Below are 20,607 nucleotides of genomic sequence, written 5' to 3' on the forward strand. Positions count from 1 at the left end.
GAAAATTTGGGCCCATGCCCTCCTTTTCTTGAAAGTGCAGCCTCCGTGCCATTCAAAATGAAGTTGCTATAAACATATTCCTGGTGCTCACAAATTGTTTTCTCACCAGCCTGGGCCTCAGAAGAACTCTGGGCAAACTCACTGAGAAGCTTCTCCAAGTACTTGAAGATCATCTACATTGTGTCTCCTACAACACACATTATTGCTACACAGCTGATGCACCGTATCCTTTCCTAGGTATGGAAATAACAGCTGTCTTACTACACTTCTATATATTTTTTCTGTTTAACTTATCCATCTACTGTCTCATATTGCATATATACTATATCCACAGGAGAGAACATTTTGTGGCTTTGTGTGCAAAGGCTACAGCAAGGGGATCCATGACACCAGGAACATCACAAGAGTGACAAAATCCCACTTGCACAGCCTGTAACACAACTACATGGTGACGACAGGGTGTTTGTGAAAGCTGCCGGCAGTGACGAACATGCGACAAGGACATTCAAGTATATGTTCATCCAACTGAAGCTCCATGATGCCTGAACAAAAGGTTACTGGCTATAACCAGACTGCTGGGTAGGGTACTGTTCATATTTTAGAGGAATTGTGTGTTCACCATGCTTGCACCAAAAATTTGTCACAGCATCTTTATTCAAAGCACTGTGTTACCATCACATCGTCATAAACAGCACTGTCACACAAGGAAGAAAGCCTTTCTGCAGGTAATTCCTATTAAATCTCACTGTAAGCATTTCTTATGACAGATGAAGTGGCAGGGTGCATAGAACCTGTGGTCTTAAATAGTGAGCCTCATCAAAATACTTGAATGGTGGGACATACGAATGCACATGGATAGCCTTACATATTACTAATTGCACTGATGGGCAGGGGACAGCCAGTATTGTTCAGCTGATGGATTAATGTAAAATCTATGACCTGAAGAACTTTAAATAAACAGAATCAGCAATGAGTATATTTGTTCTGGACTCAGAAGTACCAACTTTATTTATAATATTTGTAATTAAAGTTAATATTATCCAGGTGCTAAGCTATTTAATATCACTTGTTCCTAGCGCAAACCTCAAAGATGCTTCTTTTTTTAAAGCCTGTGAACTGTATTTGGTAGTGCAAAGATAGGAATTCTGTGATCCCACTTGCTTAAACTATTAAATAACCTGCCTACGTTTTCCACATATCAATAAATGAAGTGGAATACAAAATGTAACATCTGTTTCCTCCTCTGTTTAACATAAGGAGGTCAGATTCTAAATAAATACATTTAGGAAGTCTTTTTAGGAATTTGTTAGGCTGAATTCAGCTAATCAAGACAGCAAAAAATCTTGTGTATTTCCAGAGTGACCTCTTTGTTTGACCTGAAAATTGTGTATATTATTTTAAGTTTCTGCACATGCAAAATCTACATGATGAAAGTCCCAATCTTCTTTCCTTTCCTTTTCTCTTCTTTTTCTTTATAAAAACTTTTTAAAAAGCAAAAGCATGTTTGGGAAACTCAGCACAAAAAGGACTTCAGATGTACACTTGTAACACAAACAAATGCTTCTCTGCAATCAGCAGTTAGAAGTAAAGGTGTGAAACATCCTCAAGATTTCAGCAGTGTTACGTTTTGATTAAATATTAATTTATCAACTTATCTGATTTCTAGTTTACTCATTCACAATAAATCAGGTAAATTCATTCATCAGTTTATTACTGAATATTCGACTTGATAAAGCCAGAAGATCCAGCACTTGAACTACAAAGATATCTTTTTCTCTTTTCATTTTCCCAAGTCATATCCTAACTGGCAGAAGAACAAGGCTTTAATGACTAATGAATAAGTTTCATATTTCATTTCTTTTATAACTATGGAATAGTTTAACAAAAACAGGGAAGATGAGCGTTCTTACCCATAGACACCAGGATAACCTTTATTTCATCAGATATAATTCCCCAAATCATCTTATTCCAAAATACAGAAGTACAGTTACATTTTATTCTCCAATGCATAATACATTTTGGAATACTGCTGCATACTGATGTAGAAGATATTTCTTCTGGAGAGTTTGATGGAAAACAAATTAAATAAAAAAACTGACTGAGAAATGGTCAAAACTCTGTCTGATACTGCTTCCCAACAGACTGCAGAGCTAGACCTGGCCTAAACCCTACAGCTATTTGAGCATAACACACCGGCCAGAGTTCACTGATCCATTCTCACAGTCCCATCAACGTAACAGGACACGGTGCCATTTGTCTGCTTAGACACAATTGTCCATGGGCATTTGAAAAATCTGAGGGATTAAAAGGGAATAGTTTTAGTTAGTTAGTTTACATTTATTCAGGAAAAAAAACAGAAAATTTAGAACAAGCACCAAAGGAAGTTTCCCGAGCACAAAATCCATGAGGTTTTGTAAAACTTGCCCATTGACCCTTTGTATGTCCAATGCTTAAGTTGACAGGACTTGGCAAGAATAAACCACTTGAAACTTGTCTTTTTTTTTTTTTTTTTAAATTACTTTTGCTGCCTCTCTCTAAAGAGATTCCACAGATCAGTAACATAACTATTCTTCCCCAAAACTTTTGGTCTGCAGTCTCCCAAGAATGAATCCAGTCATTCTCTTACTCATTATCTTTGTAACATCCCTCAAAGATGAGACATGCTCATGACCCTAGGGCCACGTGAGTATGCCAGACACCCACCTGCTATGGTCAACATATCTGGTCCCTGAAATATTTCCAGAGACAACACCACATTGGAAATGTATTTTCTGCTTTTACTGCCTTCTGCATCACAGTGTCTTTATCCTCTAAAATAAATTCCCAGAATTCAATAGCCTCTCCAGGTTGCGTTTTCTGACCTACATCTGTCAAGTTCCTGTAACCAACTCCAAGCATTTTAAATCATTTTTTCCACTGTTTTTTCCTCTGCTCTCAAGAAAACTATGATTCTCCTCTCTGGATCACAACAATTTCTTCAACATAATTTGAAAAGCAGTAGCAGAAAAGAAACCTAGTGCAGTAGCAGCCAGCTGCTTGGATTTGAGATCAGATGATATCCCAGCAGCTTAGAGTTGTATGCAAGTTCTCATGTGATGGACTAGGAAGTCAGCATGTTTTTTTCCAGAATTAGCTGTCTATTATCAGTGCTGCTAACACAGATCAGTGCTTCAAAAGATGCAACAAAAGACAAAGGAGGACTGAATGGACGTTTTAGAGACTGAAAATGTGCAATGGGACTAAAGGGTGATTGTAAAGGGACACAATTGTCCATGGGCATTTGAAATATCTGAGGGATTAAAAGGGAATAGCTTTAGTTAGTTAGTTTACATTTATTCAGGAAAAAAACCAGAAAGTTTGGAAAAAGCACCAAAGGAAGTTTCCTGAGCATGAAATCCATGAGGTTTTGTAAAACTTGCCCGTTGTCCCTTTCTATGTCCAATGCTTAAGTTGACAGGACACAATATAGAACAGTATAGCCTAAAGGACAATTAAGCACTAGCAGAAGAAATTATTAAATGAACTAAAAATGACATCCCAATATTTAGTCTGAGGATTGACGATTAAACAGCACCACCTAGTTATAAAAACAGGAACAGCTATATCTCTTGCTCTCTCAAGTGCCAGCTGAACATACTCTCCATTAATGAGCTCTAGAACTACTGCACAAACAGAGTAATATCACCTTTTAACCCTTCATTTCTCCAAACAGTTTTATAAAAGACAGAACTTATTCAAGTAGGCAAATTTTCACATCCGACTTGTTCGTTAGAGCCAACAATGTTTCAGTAATCAGTAAACAGATAATTCAAGCTGCACATTTGTAACAAACAGTGTGTAAATCAACAAGCTGGATAAAGCTGTGTCTATTCATAACGTACTATCAGCAGGAAAACTGATGGTATTTTTCAATTTTAAGAGGCGTTCATTTTCTTCTTCAACATCAGCTCTTGCGATACGTGAAAGGAATTCTTTCAAGTCGAGCAGGCCTGGATCTCAGACAGTTCCAAACTTCAGATAGGAAGATACTCCCTCAAGGGCCTGATCTGCCTTCCTGACTTTCTCAACTTGTTAGGGAAGGAATGAAAAGGCTGGTCTCTGTGACACCATAACCCTTTACCACTAGACAGGAAAGCATATGGGAGTGTCTCTGTTTAAGGCAAGAGATTGTTGATTTTACCCTCCCAAAATTCCAATCCTAAAAGTTAACATCGTGTCACTTCTGCCGCAGATTGCTACAGGCCATTATAAAGTCATGCAACCTTTAGATAAAATCAGGGTTTTTTTAAACTGTCTACTAAGACTGTCTACCATGATTTTGGTCCCTCAGGGACTTTTTTTTCCCCCTCTCTGAGCTTTGCTCATAACCTCATAATATCATTACTCATTGCCAAATAATTGTATCTGGTAATGCAAAAAGAGGCAGTCAAGTGGTCAAGCTTTCAAAATCGACTAGTGATTTCAGACAGCTATATGAAAAAGCTCGATGCCCAGCACTTTGTGAGAAGCTTGACTCTTGAGGTCCGAGTTTCAGCAACTAAAAAATCTGCTGTATGTAAAACCATAGATCGCTACCGAAAAAATGTAGCCAGTAAAAACATACAACACTGAACTAACATTAAAGAGAGAGAGATGAGATTGGGTATGAGGATTTAAGAGTTTGCCTTTCCAAAACTTAATGTACTTGTCTACATTGCTCTGTACCACTCTGTACTACTTTCTTCAGTGCCTCTTCACCAACATATGAAACCAGCTCAGTGATTTAGAAACTTTTCAAAAGGCCAATGGATCTGAAAAAATTCAATCTAAAATGCTCTGCTTTTTGCTGCTACTTGTAACAAAAGCTTGCAAGGCTGAAAGAGCAAAGGCTCTCCAGTTCTGATACAAAGACTTTGAGATTGCTTTTGGTTTGTGAATACCAGATGTTTGTCCTGGAGGAATGGATGTAATGCTATTGACTACAGATCTGCCTTTCTTACCACAGACCCTTTAGAAGCTGTTCGAAAACCTTTCCCTTTCCAAGAAAAAGATCGTTCAGGTAAAAGGTAACATGTGGTGATATGAAGATATCCACTGTACTTTATATGATTACCTGCACCCAAGTTCCCATATGGTTAGACAACAATAACATTTGCTGGGCAGTAGGATACTACCTTTCAAATGCCCAAGGGACAAAGATTAAAACAATAATGTACAAATGTACAGTTTGCCCATCAGGATGAAATCAGACTTTGTTCCAGAAAACAAAAGGGTAAGCTAAAGAAAACTTCTTGAAAAAACGCTCTGAAATATTTTAAAAAAACACAACACCAACCCCCCCTCTCCCACAACACCAAAAAAAAAAAAAAATCCAACCCACAAACAGTGAAAGACAAAACAACACAGAACTTAACACTATCCGAGAGACAAACGGAAAGAAAGAAAAGGAAAAAAAAAAAAAAAAGCATAACACATCAAGGAGGAAAGTTTGATCAAAAATGGAAAAAACAGTTAAGGTGGAGAAAAAAGGTTACTAGTAAAATATTTTAATATTCACAATTCTTGGAAGGCCATTAGCATCTTACCTTCTCCGCAGTCTTTGATGGTTTTTGAGATGCCTCATAATCTTTCTTTGTTTCTAGGATTCTTTTTACAAGCCCACCTGGTAAAAAAACAGTACATTTTTCAGCACTGGCTGGCACTAAAATATTGTTCTAAACATTCAGACAACAAAATCAAAATCCAACCGCTTAAATTTCTTTCAGTTTTTAGAGCAACATTAACTGCATTCTATTATGCATCTATATTATTAAGATACAAGCTACTTATTATATGATCTATTTTCTCCTATAAATCAAACTGTACCAAACAGTATAGTTAACCGAATGGCTTTTGGTATAGAGATAGACTTGGGAGCTATAGTAACACAAAGGCTTTTCCTTTGCACTCCTCTTTTGGAAGAATTCAAAAATTGCACATGAGAAACAGGATCATCTGAACTCTGCACTCTCTTCCTTTACTTGAAATTTTTGGTTGCAGGGACATATCTGAGAAATACATCTGCCTAAATCACATCCAGTGTGACCATAACAGATTGAAGCCTCTGAATCAGAGATTTGAGGTCACAAACAAGCATAAATATTGTTAAGAACAGGTCCATCAGTTTTTCTGGAAGCTCTTCTACAACTTGCCTTGATCAGCCAATCCCATCTCATATCTCAGAGCTGACAAGCTGTACCTCACACAACAAGAAAAATAAATTTAATGGTTTTATGCAGCATTTTAAATCCTGCTGACATTAGAAAACATGTACTCAACATCAGTTGTAAATCCTGCTGCTCAGACAAGTAGGACTGCTTTGCTAAATAATTTCTATTTTTTTGTTGCAAAAGTTGGAAGTTCCTGCCCTGAGGTTGTATCTTGCTACTTTATTCAGCATTTTTTCAATGCTCAACACTTGGTTTAAACTTGTGGGAGTTTTTTATATTAAAAAAAGCAAACAAAAAAGCAAACATACCATGCTTTTCATCCTCAGCCAGCTGCACTTCTGGTTCCTACACACACATATGAAGAGAGCTTTAGTTGCAAAAGGTTGGCATTGCTTTAATATACAAGTTCTCAAAAATATTCAACTAGAAACTATCTAAACAAATAAGTAATAGACAACAAACTGTGAAAAAAGGTGCTACAACTTGCAACATTAACAGACCTTTTCCATCTCTGGCATTTCTGGCAGTGGCAGTGCTGCCTCCACCACAAACTGGTCATCGTCGTCATCAGAATTTTGGTGGTCTGTGATCAAATTTGAGACTGTTTTACCACTACTATTCCTGAAAGACACACAGTGAACATGAAACCCTATTTACGATCTGTCCACAAACCCAAAACAGAAAAGACAGCAGTTCCCTCTCTCCATCCCCCAAAAAGCAGCACCCACCAAGAGCATACCAAATTCCGTCATTTCCAGTCACAGCCCAGCTCTGAAAATAGCCGTCCTGCTCCCACAAAAGGACATATATTTTCCTTCCATTTTAGCACTCAGCACTTATCAGAGATCACCCTTAAACCATTTTGGCAGGATTTTCAAATGGCTGTTTCAGCCTTTTTGGAGCATATAACATGCATTGCACGCAATCATGCAATCTTTTCTAGCAGTAGTTTGGATTATCATTCTAAGGCTTTTATGTTTCAGAGTTCACAATGGCAGGAAGGTTAAATCTTATTTTTGAACTCCCAGAAGTCACAACTAACTGTAACTTTTAGACAATGCACCGTATTTGCAGAAACAATAAAACCAGTAAAGCAGGCGTGAATTTTCCAGTCTGAATTAATGAGCAGGGAGGTGAGCTATCCTAATACTGTTCAGCAGCAGGTACCACACAGAAGATCTGAAAATACCATGGCATGAGAGCTAGAATTATATGCTCTGTATCTCTTGCACCTGTCCTTACCTTTCTGGAAGTAAGGCCTCTGTGCTTTCTTGATGTTTTATTCGCGGTGGTGCTGGTCTTGCGCTGCCAGGACGCGGAATTCGTCTGCAATAAATGAAGAGACCTTTTCACATGTACTGTAAAATGAAGCCTCGCATGTCGTCCAATGGAACAGATACACACATATGAACTGAGCAACTAGGCCAATGCATATAAACAACACTGAAAACATCCCAGTGTATAATCTAACAACAATACTCGCTTTTGTAGTAAAAGTATAAGAAAATCTAGAAAATGTGTCATAAATGAAAAGATTATGATTCCATTTTGATTTGTCTCACTAAAAAATAACCTGGATTCAGTACAATTATTTAGCACTAACAACAAGTTTAACATTAACAACACACACTGCAACGTAAAAGAAAAAATTTGATTTTCATAAGTGATGCTCCTGATTCAATTACACAAGCCTTTGCTGGACAAAGAAAAAGTAAACCTGAACTTGAAAGGCAAGCTCAACTTAACCATAACAGCACACTTAAACACATGTATATGAGGCAATGTTCCTCTCATTATTTCAGTCTCCACGTGTACTTCTTATTTTCATAAGATTGCATCAAAGCACTTTGTGGATCAAGAAAATAAGTCAGAAACATTTAACAATTTAAAGTTTTCTTTATAAAAGGAAATGAAAGTGAATAAAGTAAACCATACATGGGATAATATTTATTTTTTGGTATCATGAGCAGAAACATATTGCTCCAGCTTTGTCATTTTCAAATGGACTGTTTTCTTCCTCCAGATGCGTCATAATTTGATTCAGACAGAACAAAGGACAGGAACAAACCTTTGGATAACCTGAGGTGGAAGATCATTAGGTACTTTGCCATTTTCAGGTGCTGCAGGCTTTTCAGAAGTCATGTTCTCTGCTTCTCCTTCTATTAAGTGAAAGAAACATGTAATTTGGCTTCGCTGTCAATTTAGTAAGAAAAGTTATATTTGCCTTACCACAGTATTTGAAATCTTACCGGCACTATACTTGAATATGGGCTAACGAAATGCATCACATGACAAACTTTTTCATTAGAAATAAATTTCTATAAGCTTATACACAATTTTAATATCTTGTCAACTTTCAATTTTCAAAAATCTCAGAGTATTCACAATTCAAAAATGCTTCGAAAGCATTCAAGCTTTCTTCATTTTTTATTTTCTTTCTTAATATTGTGAAATTCTCTAATCTGTAAAAATGACGTCACCATCTCACTCAATTCTTTCAAAGTTATAAGGGGACATTTGCAATATTTGAAGCTGCTCATTACACAAAAATCAGAAAAAGAAGATGCTAATTAAAGACTATACTCTCTACACTGCATTTTTTTTCCTATTTTTTTCTAAACTATGATTCTAGGATTATTGCTTGTTTTGTAATCCCTCCATAGTTGCAATCTCAGTAGGGTTGACCCCATTTCCTATTTAAATCAGATGGAACCAGTTTATCTTCTCCTTCCCAGATGGTAAATTTCTCACCAAGTTACACTGACTGGTCCAGTACAGTAATCAAATGAACCCATACCTTCCAAGCTCAGTTTAGATCATTTTCTATAATGGCAGAGAGAAAGAACAAATGACATCCTTGCCTTGACAATCTAACTGCATAGGATTGCAAGACATCATTTCCCATTTTCTGCTTTTGTATTTCCACAAATGATTCTGGTAGGTAAAAGGCATTCAGTATTTTTGGATTCCATTTACAGAATTTGCCTTGATGAATAATCTCCTACTAAGTACTTCTTCCATGCAACACCACACACAGAAAAGACTTTTCTTCTAACACAAGTTTCTTCCATTCCAGTGTTCCTACACTCTGAAATCTTCAAAGAATGGCACCATCAAAAGAAAAAAGGCTGAGTCAGCTGGGCTCTTACCTGCCTACATTTAGGTAAAGAAGCATAAATATCCATTTCATCATAGTCTAATGTATTTCACTTTCCTAAGGGGTTTCTCTGTATTGTCTGAACAGTCATTTCATTGGTAGGTCCTCCTCATTTAAAACTACTGAATAGTATAGTAAGTTTAAAGGAACTCATGTTTATAGCATCTACTAAATCTGCATACAGTCCACTGTAGAATAATGGAAAATACATAACTATATTTCACAGAATCACAGAATGGTTGACATTGGAAGGGATCCCTGGAGATCATCTAGTCCAACCCCCCTGCTTAAGCAAAGTCACCCAAAGCAGGTTGCCCAGGACCCTGTCCAGATGGCTTTTGAAAACCTCCAAGGATGGAGACTCCACAACCTCTATGGGCAACCTGTTCCAGTGCTCCGTTACCCTCACAGTAAAAAGGTTTCTCCTTATGTTAAGGCAGAGCTTCCTGTGTTTCAAGCTTGTGCTTGTTGCCTCTCGTCTTATTGCTGGGCACCACCAAAAAGACTTTGGCTCTGTCTTCTTTATACCCTCTCTTTAGACGCTTATACATGTTGATAATACTCCCCCCTCAGTCCTCTCTACTCCAGTCTGAAGAGATCCAGCTCTCTCTCAGCCTTTCCTCATACAACAGATGCTCCAGGCCCTTAATCATCTTAGCAGCCCTTCGCTGGACTCGCTCCAGTAGCTCCATATCTCTCTTATACTGGGGAGTCCAGAATTGGACACAGCACTCCAGATGCGGACTCACCAGAGCTGAGTAGAGGGGGATGATCACCTTCCTTGACCTGCTGGCAATGCTCTTCCTAATGCAACCCAGGATACCATTGGCCTTCTTGGCCACAAGGCCACATTGCTGCCTCATGGTCAACTTGTTGTCCACCAGGACCCCCAGGTCCTTCTCTGCAGAGCTGCCTTCCAGCAGGTCAGCCCCCAGCCTGTGCTGGGGCATAGAGTTATTTCTCTCTAGGGGCAGGACTCGACACTTGCCTTTGCTGAACTTCAGGAGGTTCCTCTCTGCCTATTTCTCCAACCTGTCAAGGTCCCTTTGAACGGCAGCACAGCCCTCTGGAGATCATCCAGAGTGGAGTGTATCAGCCACTCGTCCCAGTTTTGTATCATCAGCAAACTTGCTGAGGGTGCACTCTGTTCCTTCATCCCGGTCATTGATGAAGAAGTTGAACAAGACTGGACCCAGGACTGACCCCTGGGGGACACCGCTAGCTACAGGCCTCCAACTAGACTCTGTGCCACTGATCACAACTCTCTGAGCTCTGCCATTCAGCCAGTTCTCAATCCACCTCACTGTCCACTCATCTAGCCCACACTTCCTGAGCTTGTCTATGAGGATGTTATGGGAGACAGTGTCAAAAGCCTTGCTGAAGGCAAGGTAGACAACATCCACTGCTCTCCCCTCATCTACCCAGGCAGTCATTCCATCAGAGAAGGCTATCAGATTGGTTAAGCATGATTTCCCCTTGGTGAAGCCATGCTGACTACTCCTGATCACCTTCTTATCCTTCACATGCTTGGAGATGGTGTCCAGGATGAGCTGTTCCATCACCTTTCCAGGGATCGAGGTGAGGCCAACTGGTCTGTAGTTCCCAGGGCCTTCCTTCTTGCCCTTTCTGAAGACTGGAGTGACATTTGCTTTCTTCCAGTTCTCAGGCACCTCTCCTGATCTCCATGACCTTTCAAAGATGATCAAGAGTGGCTGAGCAATGACATCAGCCAGCTCCCTCAGCACTCATGGGTGCATCCCATCAGGGCCTTTTCTGTATCTTTTGTCACCAGGGCCCCTGCTACATTCAGTAGCGGGCCCACATTCTCCCTAGTCTTCCTTTTGTTGCTGATGTATTTAAGGAAGTCCTCCTTGCGGTCCTTGACATCCCTTGCCAGATTAAACTCCAAATGGGCCTTGGCCTTCCTAGTCCCATCCCTGCATACTCAGATGATCTCCCTATATTCCTCCCAAGTGGCCTGTCCCTGCTTCTACCTTCTGGACACTTCCTTCTTCTGTTTGAGTTTTGCCAGGAGATCCTTGTTCATCCAGGCAGGTCTCCTGATCCCTTTGCTCAACTTCTTGCTCATTGGGATGTACCATTCTTGAGCTTGAAGGAGGTGATCCTTGAATATTAACCAGCTCTCTTGGACCCCTCTTCCTTCTAGGGCCCTATCCCATGTGATTCTCCCAAGAAGGTCCCTGAAGAGGCCAAAGTTTGCTCTCTTCAAGTCCAGGGTTGTGATCCTACTTTTTGCCTTGCTTCCTCCTCGCAGGATCCTGAACCATCTCAATGACCATCTCATAGTCACTGCAGCCAAGGCTGCCCCCAGTCTTCACATCTCCAGTCAGCCCTTCCTTGTTTGTTAGTACAAGGTCCAGCATTTGTGTCAGAAAGTTATCATCAATGCTCTCCAGAAACCACCTGAATTGTTTGTGCCTTGCTGTGTTGTTCCTCCAGGAGATATCAGAGTGGTTCAAGTTCCCCATGAGAACCAGGGCCTGTGATCATGAGGCTACTTTCAGCTGTCTGTAGAAGGCCTCATCTACCTCCTCTTCCTGATCAGGTGGCCACACTCTGCAAACACCCACAACAGTATCACCCATGTTAATGGCATGCCCCTTAATCCTTATCCATAAGCTCTTGATTCACTCGTCATCCACCCCTATGCAGAGCTCAATACATTCCAATTGCTCTCTCACATAAAGAACGACTAGCCCTCCTCGCCCTCCTGGCCTGTCCTTCCTAAAGAGCTTGTAACCATTCATTGCAGCATTCCAGTCATGCGAGCTCTCCCACTATGTCTCTGTAATAGCAATGAGATCATAGCCCTGTGACTGCACACAGATCTCTAATTCCTCCTGTTTATTCCCCATGCTACATGCACTTGTGTACAGGCACTTCAGAGAGGTATCTGAACATTCTGATTTACCATAAGGGGTGCAAAGAGGTTTCCCCATAGTCTTGTCTTGTAGGTACTTCCTTAGCTGCATGCACTTGCTGGAGGAACCCCTACTTGAGCCCTGTTTTGCTGACTGCATGGTCTCTATAACTCTCCCCTTCCTCCATCTTTCCTAGTTTAAAGACCTCCTTACTAGGTTGGATAGCCTGTTGGCAACATGCATGTGCCATGTTTAGTGAGGTGGATCCCATCTCTCCCAGTCAGTTGTCGATCTTCAAACAGGGTCCCATGGTCATAGAAACCTAAACCCTGTTGCCAACACCAGCTGCGCAGCCAGTTGTTTACTTGCAGTAAACATCTATTCCTCCTCCTATCCTTTCCCCTCACTAGCAGGATCGAGGAGAAAATGACCTGGGCCCCCACACTCCTGACCACGGTCCCCAGAGCTCTGTAATCCCATTTGATACTTTCCAAGTTGCCCTTGGCAGTATCGTTGGTGCCCATGTGGAAGAGCAGCAGGGGGTAACAGCTGAAGGGGTGGGCAAGCTTTGGCAGTCTTTCCATGACATCTCGGATCCAAGCCCCCGGCAGGCAGCAAACCATTCTAGACAAGAGGGTGATTGGCAGATAGGTGCATAAGTTTAAGTTTGCAACCATAATGTTTTCCCTCAGTCTTACTGATATGGGAACAACAACTGTGCATCAACCGGTCCAAGAAATGGAAGGGTCCATACGTTAGGATGCCAGGCCTGAGCCAAAAGCCGTGTTCTGTTGCTGTACCGGCAGCTTCCTATGCTTCTCTGGGTAATTCATTAACATTCCTAACTAATGGATAAGAAAGGGATTTTAATGTTCTCATTTCATACAAACTGTGAAAGGTATGTTATCAGGTGATAGAGATTACAACAGTACAGGGAAATTAAAAGCAGACTTTTGTTCCCTAATAAAATATTTGATTTTGCATAAAGACTCTGCTTGGTATCTACACATGCAATTGTAAGAGCTGAGACAGTCCACTGGTGACCCTGGAGATCCAGATTAAACGAGACTGAAGTAAGAACTCTTCAGCAGCCTTAACTCAGACAGCCTTGGTGAGATGAGTGAGCATGTACAGGATTTGTTCTTTTTTTTAATGTGTTTCATTCAGTCTATTAATGGTACAGCATTACTTCTCATACTGCAAAGCTGTCACTAATCTTTGACACGCCAGATTTCTGCAGCTTTGTGGGAAGCACGTGCACAGTCTTCTCTTGCCTCTGTACACACCCAATTCCCAGGAAAACATACCTGCAAGAATCACCATTTTTGCTTTCAGAGAAACAGGTACCACTAAGCAAGGAGAGCAGACTGCTAAAGGAATTTAGCTTTTGAAGCAGTATGAACCATACTCAAGGTCTCAGCTGACTTTTTGCTCTCACAGTGTCTCAATATGCGTCACACTTCCACATAACAACTGCTCACAAGAGGGAAAGTCAGCAATTGCAAAGAATCCTTCAAACATTAAATCACTCTGCATTAAAAATCTCTCTCTCTAAAACCTCATTTCCTTGGTTCATCTCAGCTCTAGAGCACCAGTGGAGACAGGCAGTGATGATATCACAGCACAATGCCGTGACACTTGCACGAAGCAAAGAGCGAGCAGCTTCATGGACCTAATATACTTCAGATTTCCAGGACATTTCCAGATTCACTGTCTGTAACTGGCCTAATTACCCAGCTCATGCTATTTGGGGAAAAGTTTTGTGGATCAGTTTTAATATGAACAGAAGCAACTAATGCAACAAGTAACAGAAGGAGAGAAATAATATCTTGTACTGACATTAAGAAAACAGAAAAAGGAAGTTTTATTAAACTGGCTCTTGCAATAACTACCTGTAATATTTTGCAGGAAGCTCCCCACGGATCTGCTCATTTTCAAGTTAAAACCCATAAACGCTCGTAAACTATTACTTTTTTTTTTTTTTTTTTTTGAAAAGCACTTAACCCAAGTACAAAGCATTTTCATAGATGGCTTTTTGGTATTCTTTTAAATAAAAACTGCTTGAATAAAGTCTACCCAACAAATTACATTTTGTTACAGTTTAAAAGTTCTTTACTACATAGCATAAAGAAAAGAAAAAAAGCACTAAACTACAGAAGTGCCTTATTTACTAAAAAGCACTATCTTTTCTAATAGAAGTTTTCAAATATCATTGATATGCGCTGTGCTGGTCTTTGTCAATATAAACTTTACAGCACCTGAATCACTGGCTGAGTCACCTGGAAATAACAAATACATTGATTTTTCAGAGAAGCAGTTATATAAATTCTTATTAAAAAAAATTTGACCAACTTAGACATGAAGCACAACAAGAATTACAGCTAACTTATTACCTGGGAACTACTACTGGGACTGGGAGAACAGAGACAAACACATTAGGGAGCCTTTCCAACAAACTTACGCTTCAGTGCTCAAGACATTAAAATTCTAGTAATTAAGTAGAACACACTAATCATAAATGAAGCATTTTAAAAAAGTGAAAAGACAGTAGATGATCAAAATGGTTTGCTTGATGATAGAGTATCTGAGTAGATATTCCTGAAGGGATCGAATGAGATGTGTAAAAAGGTACAACAGATGTTTTGAGAGGCAAAGCCATGCCGTTCTACTTTGAACTACTAAAGCACAGGGACTGCTCTCTCTTCAAGGAGAATTTAGGCAGTCCACCAGTAAATAAAAGTCCAGAGGAAATTCAGAAGCAGATCACAGAATGTATTCCCCCCTTCCCCCCCCCCTTTTTTTTTTTTGAGTAGTCACAAGTACCCCATAATCCCTTGAAAGCATTGTAAAAGAACTAGCTTTAGTTCCTCTCTTACTAGCTTACTCCAAAAGCACAACTGCTGTGGAAAGACACCAACTGTGATTTGCAAGAGGTTCCCGAGGCAATTTCGACATCCAGTTTTCATTTAATTCCACTAGAGTTAGCTGGAGTATAAATCTAATGCCAAATGGACTTTAAGCACGAGTCCAAATGGTAAAGCTACTTAAGACAAACAAAACAATGCCTAAGCGTCTGCAATGACTGAGATCCTAGGATACTTCAAAGGGAACTGACAAACTAAACAGAGTCTCAGTAGTTTCTTAAACATTTCAGCTAGCATAAACTGGCACTGCCACCAAAAAAGCAATCCTGCCTTCTCGCTTTCCCTTCCCTCGTGCTAGCACATGCATTCACGCACTGCTTAAGGGAACTTGACTGGGAAGACTTGGTTTAAGATACTCTTCTCCAAGCCTCTGCTCCAAGTTGATAGAAAAGATGTCCATACTTTATAAATTTGCTAATTCCCTGCAGATGGGTGGTAAGTGGCTGTGATAGCTTAACTGAATGAGTGACAATATCCTAGGGTTATTTTAAGATAAACTTAGAAACAAAGCAGGCAATACTCCTCCCAAGGAAGTGCACCTCGACATAATTACCTAAATAGAAAGAAAATAACAGCACCAGCAAAACCCCACACAACAGCTCTTTTTAGAATTTATCAATTTATAGAAAAGCTAACACTCATCAACTTCTGAAAAAGCCTCATGAAGAGCTATACTTCATACAGTGACTGTGAAACAGAACTGTTTCTCCCTCCTTGGCACAGTGGTCAAATGCAGGGATGCACTGAATTGCACGCATATAGAAGAAAGGGGAATCTAAGTAACTTCAGGGATGTATTAGCTCACTCTTATGAGCAAAGACCTCAGGCTAAAACACCCTCTTACTGGAAAGCTTTAAGCATATACTTTTTATTTAAGAGGCACTGCCATGAACTAGCCAGTGAGGATTCCTAACACAGAACATTGAAACAGAATAAGTGATATTCTGTCAAATCTTCAATTTAGTTATAAAAATATGGCATAATGAAAAGGATTAAAGCCTCGCTTTCTCTGTTCGGAAACAGAATATATGACTGAAGTGCACTGCAGAAATAATATCACATAGGATCCTGGCAAATAAGTTTGTTTTAAATACATTGTTTACTGGCTGAAATATAAATGATTTTTCTTTCAGAATCTTTCAAAGACACAAGAAAGCTGCAGGAAGAGACAGGAGCCCACTGAATTATGCTGATTACTCCTAAATATGCATTTGACTTAGCTATCTGCAATGACTGTTACCAACTTTCTAGATTCATTTTAAATTCCAACTGTGAAAGCACTTAAAGGTGTGAGTGACGATTGCATTTATGTAAGAACTTACAGAAAATTAAGGTTTACTAACGCATTAATGCATTGGGGTTTTATACCACCTGAGAATCCAGTCCCAAATCAATAGTGAACCTCTGTGTGTTCCTCTTATGTACATTCAGATTAGAAATAAAGGAATATAAAATTGTATTCCATTACAGATACATTCCAATAGACAAGACAGGTCCAAAAGGTTAAAATGAATTGGCCTGGAAGTTCTCCCAGCTATACAGAGTCATACAAATGCCTTGGCCAACTGTCTACATATCATTAGATTAATACAGCTATCGGGCCCTAAAGGCCACAGGTGGACTGGGAAGCCTTTGACCTCCCATACACCTGGCATCAGCTCTCCTAACTAGGTCAAGTATCTGGATCTGGAGAAAACAAAAATGCAGCTTTTTGCATAAACTTCAGTTCTTCTTTTATTTCGGCTCTACTACTCCATGTATAATGTAGCTGGATATACATACTTCATTAACAATGTATATCTCAGGAACCATAAACAACTTCAAAAAAAATGGAGAATTAAGAATGCAGAGATGGAATTTGCCTCCATACTCTTGTAAAATACAAACACTAAGTGGGACTCACAAATACTTGAACAAAAAGGCAACCTGCAATGATGCAATTCTTGCAGAGAACAAGTCCTCAAGAGATTCAGTTGCAGCAGGCTTGCATTTTCCCTGGGGCAGTGTAACCACTGGCCTCTTTTGATCAGGATAAGGAGAGAAGAATGTAAGAGTAACCGTTTTATCAGGGAACCAGGGAAGTACATTTTTCAAACCAGGACATTAACTGCAAGATATGATTAAAACACAGGGAAAGCAACTGGATTAAGTGTTAATCACCCTCCTTAAATCATTCAGCTGCATGGATTCAAGTTAAACTGAGGCACTCAGGTTTTTTCTTCTTACCTTTCTGTTTTACTTGAAGTGCTGGTTCTGCTTTCTCTTGCAGTTTAGCAGCATTGTCCTCTGAAATCTTATCTGCCAAGCTATTAGTTTCCACTGTTCCTATAACAAAACAGTTTATAATCAAATGAAACCAAAGATACAGTAAAAATCTGGAATAAAAAACATGCTAAATACATGTTACTCTTACTATTTAAGGGCTAGCCTAGTTTAATTAAACAACCTTGAGTGCAAATAAATAACTTCCAATGTTTACAAAGACTTTTTACATGACCACTCACTGAACTCCTTAAGTTACTGAAAACTAAAGCCAACTTCTTCAATTCAGAAGCAGTTTACAGATGTCATTGATTAGCCTGATAGCGGGTGAAACAATACAGTATTTAGCTAATAAGGTCTAAGTAATTTTGTAACATTGTTTGTATACTATTTAGAACACATAATGCATATCAGTTTGTTTCAAAAGCATTCCCTTTCCTTGCATTTCCTGTTAAAGCCATCAGGAACTCTCAAGCAAGTAAAGCTTCTTTCCAATATCTGAACTCCACAGCTTCATAATAATGTCATAGAAGTGCCTGGTCCACAACTGTTGTTCACTTTGGACATTAACAGTTGTGGGGTTTTTTATGCAAAAATAAAAGACCAACCATTTCAGACCGTTCCATCTACCAATTATCTTTAACTATCCAAGATACAATAGGACAATGGTGACAGAAGCAAGGTAACACACACTGGAAGGACAAAACTTAAGTATTCAAGTATGCTGCTGATTTCTAAAAAACACATACTCAGGCAGTGAGGGGGGAGAAAAAAAAAAAATCACAAAACAGTTTTGAGAGTGCAGAAAAGGATTTACTAGACAGAAGCCTGGCTAATGCATGGGGTAAAACATGCAGCACTTTCGAAAACAGTGATGAGATTACTGTATGCAGTATAAAACTGAGGTTTTGGGGACGTACAGAAGATCAATATCAGTGGATCTATTCATCCACCAGGCCATGGCAAGCATCCATAAAACTACATGGTCTACCGCAGCAGAAATGCTGAGTTCTACTAGTTTAGAAGATTAACACACATAGTAGAAGAAAGTCAATCAGCACTTTTATTTAATGAGGGGCCAATTACTAAAACCAAAACAAGCATTTACAGATTCAGCACCAACCTATACAACTGTGCTTCAAATTACCCATAGGTTCTGGAGCTTAGCAGAAAACCCAAACTGACCATGGAAAGCAAAACACCTTACTCCATTAGAAAGGAAGGTTTTCATTCAGAAACTAATTAAACAGTACAATATATTTAAAAAATTATTGAGGCCTCCATTGGTCAAGATACTGCTGCATCACTGCACAACAGCTACTGGCAGTAAGGGTACTGGCTACCGGAGGTAGGGTATTGGCTAAAAAGATAACCAACATGATTTCAAATAGCAATCCATACATTATCTTCTGACAACATTCGTATCCAGACAACCAGACTGGACTCAAACCTGACATGGTAAGCATTGCTTTCCTTACCTGGCTCCTGTACCGTAGAGGTTGACTCAGATCTCGCTTTCTGTAGACTAACTGTTTGCTCAAGAGCACTACATGCACTTTTGTTAGTATCTGTGCTTCCTAACATAAAATAATTTATAAGTGAGGCATGCACGATAGACAGTAGAGGTGTACAATAAAACATCTCAGAATTAGCCACTGCACTCCGGCATGCTTATCGGTTGCTCACTTTGTCATAACACATTAGTTCTTTTAGCCAGCATTTCAAAGCAAAGGCTCAGTTTGCCTCCCTACTGGGTAAACAAGATAACACGAAGAAACCTGTATATATATATTGTGGAGTGCAAACCAAGGGGTTTTCTCTGCATTTGAAAAATAGGTTTATTATGAATTTTGCTGGTTTTCACCTCATCCTACTCTGTGACATTACCTCCTCATTACTTTACAAAACTGGCTTTTGATATATTCACATGCGGCATGCGCATTTCTGGGCAATTTCCTTCCAGCACACACACACATAGCGAGCATTACCTCTGCAGAAAAAGAGCTAACTATTTTAAGAGGCACAATATTCAGTGTCTTAAAGGAAAGCTGTTCAGATCTCAATTAAGGCAACTGTGTTAAAGAAATAATAATCTAAAACACACTGAATTTATAAATCAAATTTTTGCTGCAATACCACTAGAAATTTGTTCTTAATACAGTGATGAGCAAATGCTGGTTTAACCTGTTTTAATTACCATGATAGCAAATATATTTATTTTTGCTTTACTAATCCTCCATTCTCCACTTCAGTTTTGTATATACAATAGGTGAACTGGCATTCACAGGGTTAGTCATGACACTAACCTCTTTCTGTTCTCCTGTTATGCATTTATTTATCTCAATTTAATATTAGAAAGCATAAAAAGCTCTGCTCATCATCAATAGTAATTACAGAGAACAAATGTTCAACAGGCATCAGCACAGCTCCAAAAGGTTTTTTAAGTCTGGACTATTTACTGGAGCACCTATGAGCATTACTTATCTATCACAGCTCCACTACGTTAGAACAAAAAGAGGGCCAATGTTCCTAAGCATTTATCATTTAGGTAAACGGAAACTTGAGCATGCTGGCCTGCTGCATCGTGAAAAGAGGAGTATTTCAAAACATTTACCTTAAAGCCAAAACACAGGATAAATGGCAAACCGTATTTCACTAATCGGAACAACTGGACACTGATTTTAAAGAAGGGATGGTCCTATAAGACGTGGCACATCTGGTCACTTTAGTGCCACTTTAGCCCATAAAACAAAGAGTCAATTCTTGCAGAAAAATTATGAGATCAGCTAAGGATCTCTGTGTAGTGAAAAAAGACTATATTTAACAGAATTCAGATGGTATTTTTCAGCTACAAAATTATTAAAACCTCACAGCACATAAGTACATTAGATGTGATGTAAAGTTTTCAATAAGCACCAACTTGAATTAGGCTCTTAAGCCAACAGGCCTTCCTATCCCAAGTGTCAGATTTTTTTAAGGTATTTCAGGTGCCTAAACATCTTTTAAAATTTTTCCCAAATTCTTCTGAAAATGGGGCTGTTGATTGTTATGAAAATGTCACCTGAGCTCTGATGTAACTTCAGCATTTCACCTCAGACACATGGAAATCAAATAAAACACACATCCAAAAGCCAAAAAAAAAGATGCTTGGAAAGACACACGGCAACACATAAATTAAAATAGTAGTGATGATG

General features: G+C 39.3%; 1 protein-coding gene across 6 annotated transcripts in view; it reads right to left on the reverse strand.

Annotated features, from left to right (window-relative positions):
• Positions 1–20,607, reverse strand: part of TRAF3IP1 (TRAF3 interacting protein 1) — a 71,905-nt gene that overhangs the window by 32,076 nt on the left and 19,222 nt on the right. For 5 of the 6 annotated variants that reach the window (XM_067298653.1, XM_067298651.1, XM_067298650.1 and 2 more), the window contains exons 8-13: positions 17,378–17,476; positions 8,257–8,347; positions 7,431–7,514; positions 6,689–6,809; positions 6,497–6,533; positions 5,565–5,641 (exon numbers count right to left, since the gene is read on the reverse strand). In XM_067298653.1, coding sequence (XP_067154754.1) covers positions 5,565–5,641; positions 6,497–6,533; positions 6,689–6,809; positions 7,431–7,514; positions 8,257–8,347; positions 17,378–17,476 — 509 coding nt within the window. Of the gene's footprint in view, positions 1–1,958; positions 2,295–5,564; positions 5,642–6,496; positions 6,534–6,688; positions 6,810–7,430; positions 7,515–8,256; positions 8,348–17,377; positions 17,477–20,607 lie in introns of those variants that run through there. The other variant, XM_067298656.1, reaches the window with a different exon arrangement.

This window comes from Apteryx mantelli, chromosome 6 (genome assembly GCF_036417845.1).
Source record: "Apteryx mantelli isolate bAptMan1 chromosome 6, bAptMan1.hap1, whole genome shotgun sequence".
Lineage (NCBI taxonomy): Eukaryota > Metazoa > Chordata > Aves > Apterygiformes > Apterygidae > Apteryx > Apteryx mantelli.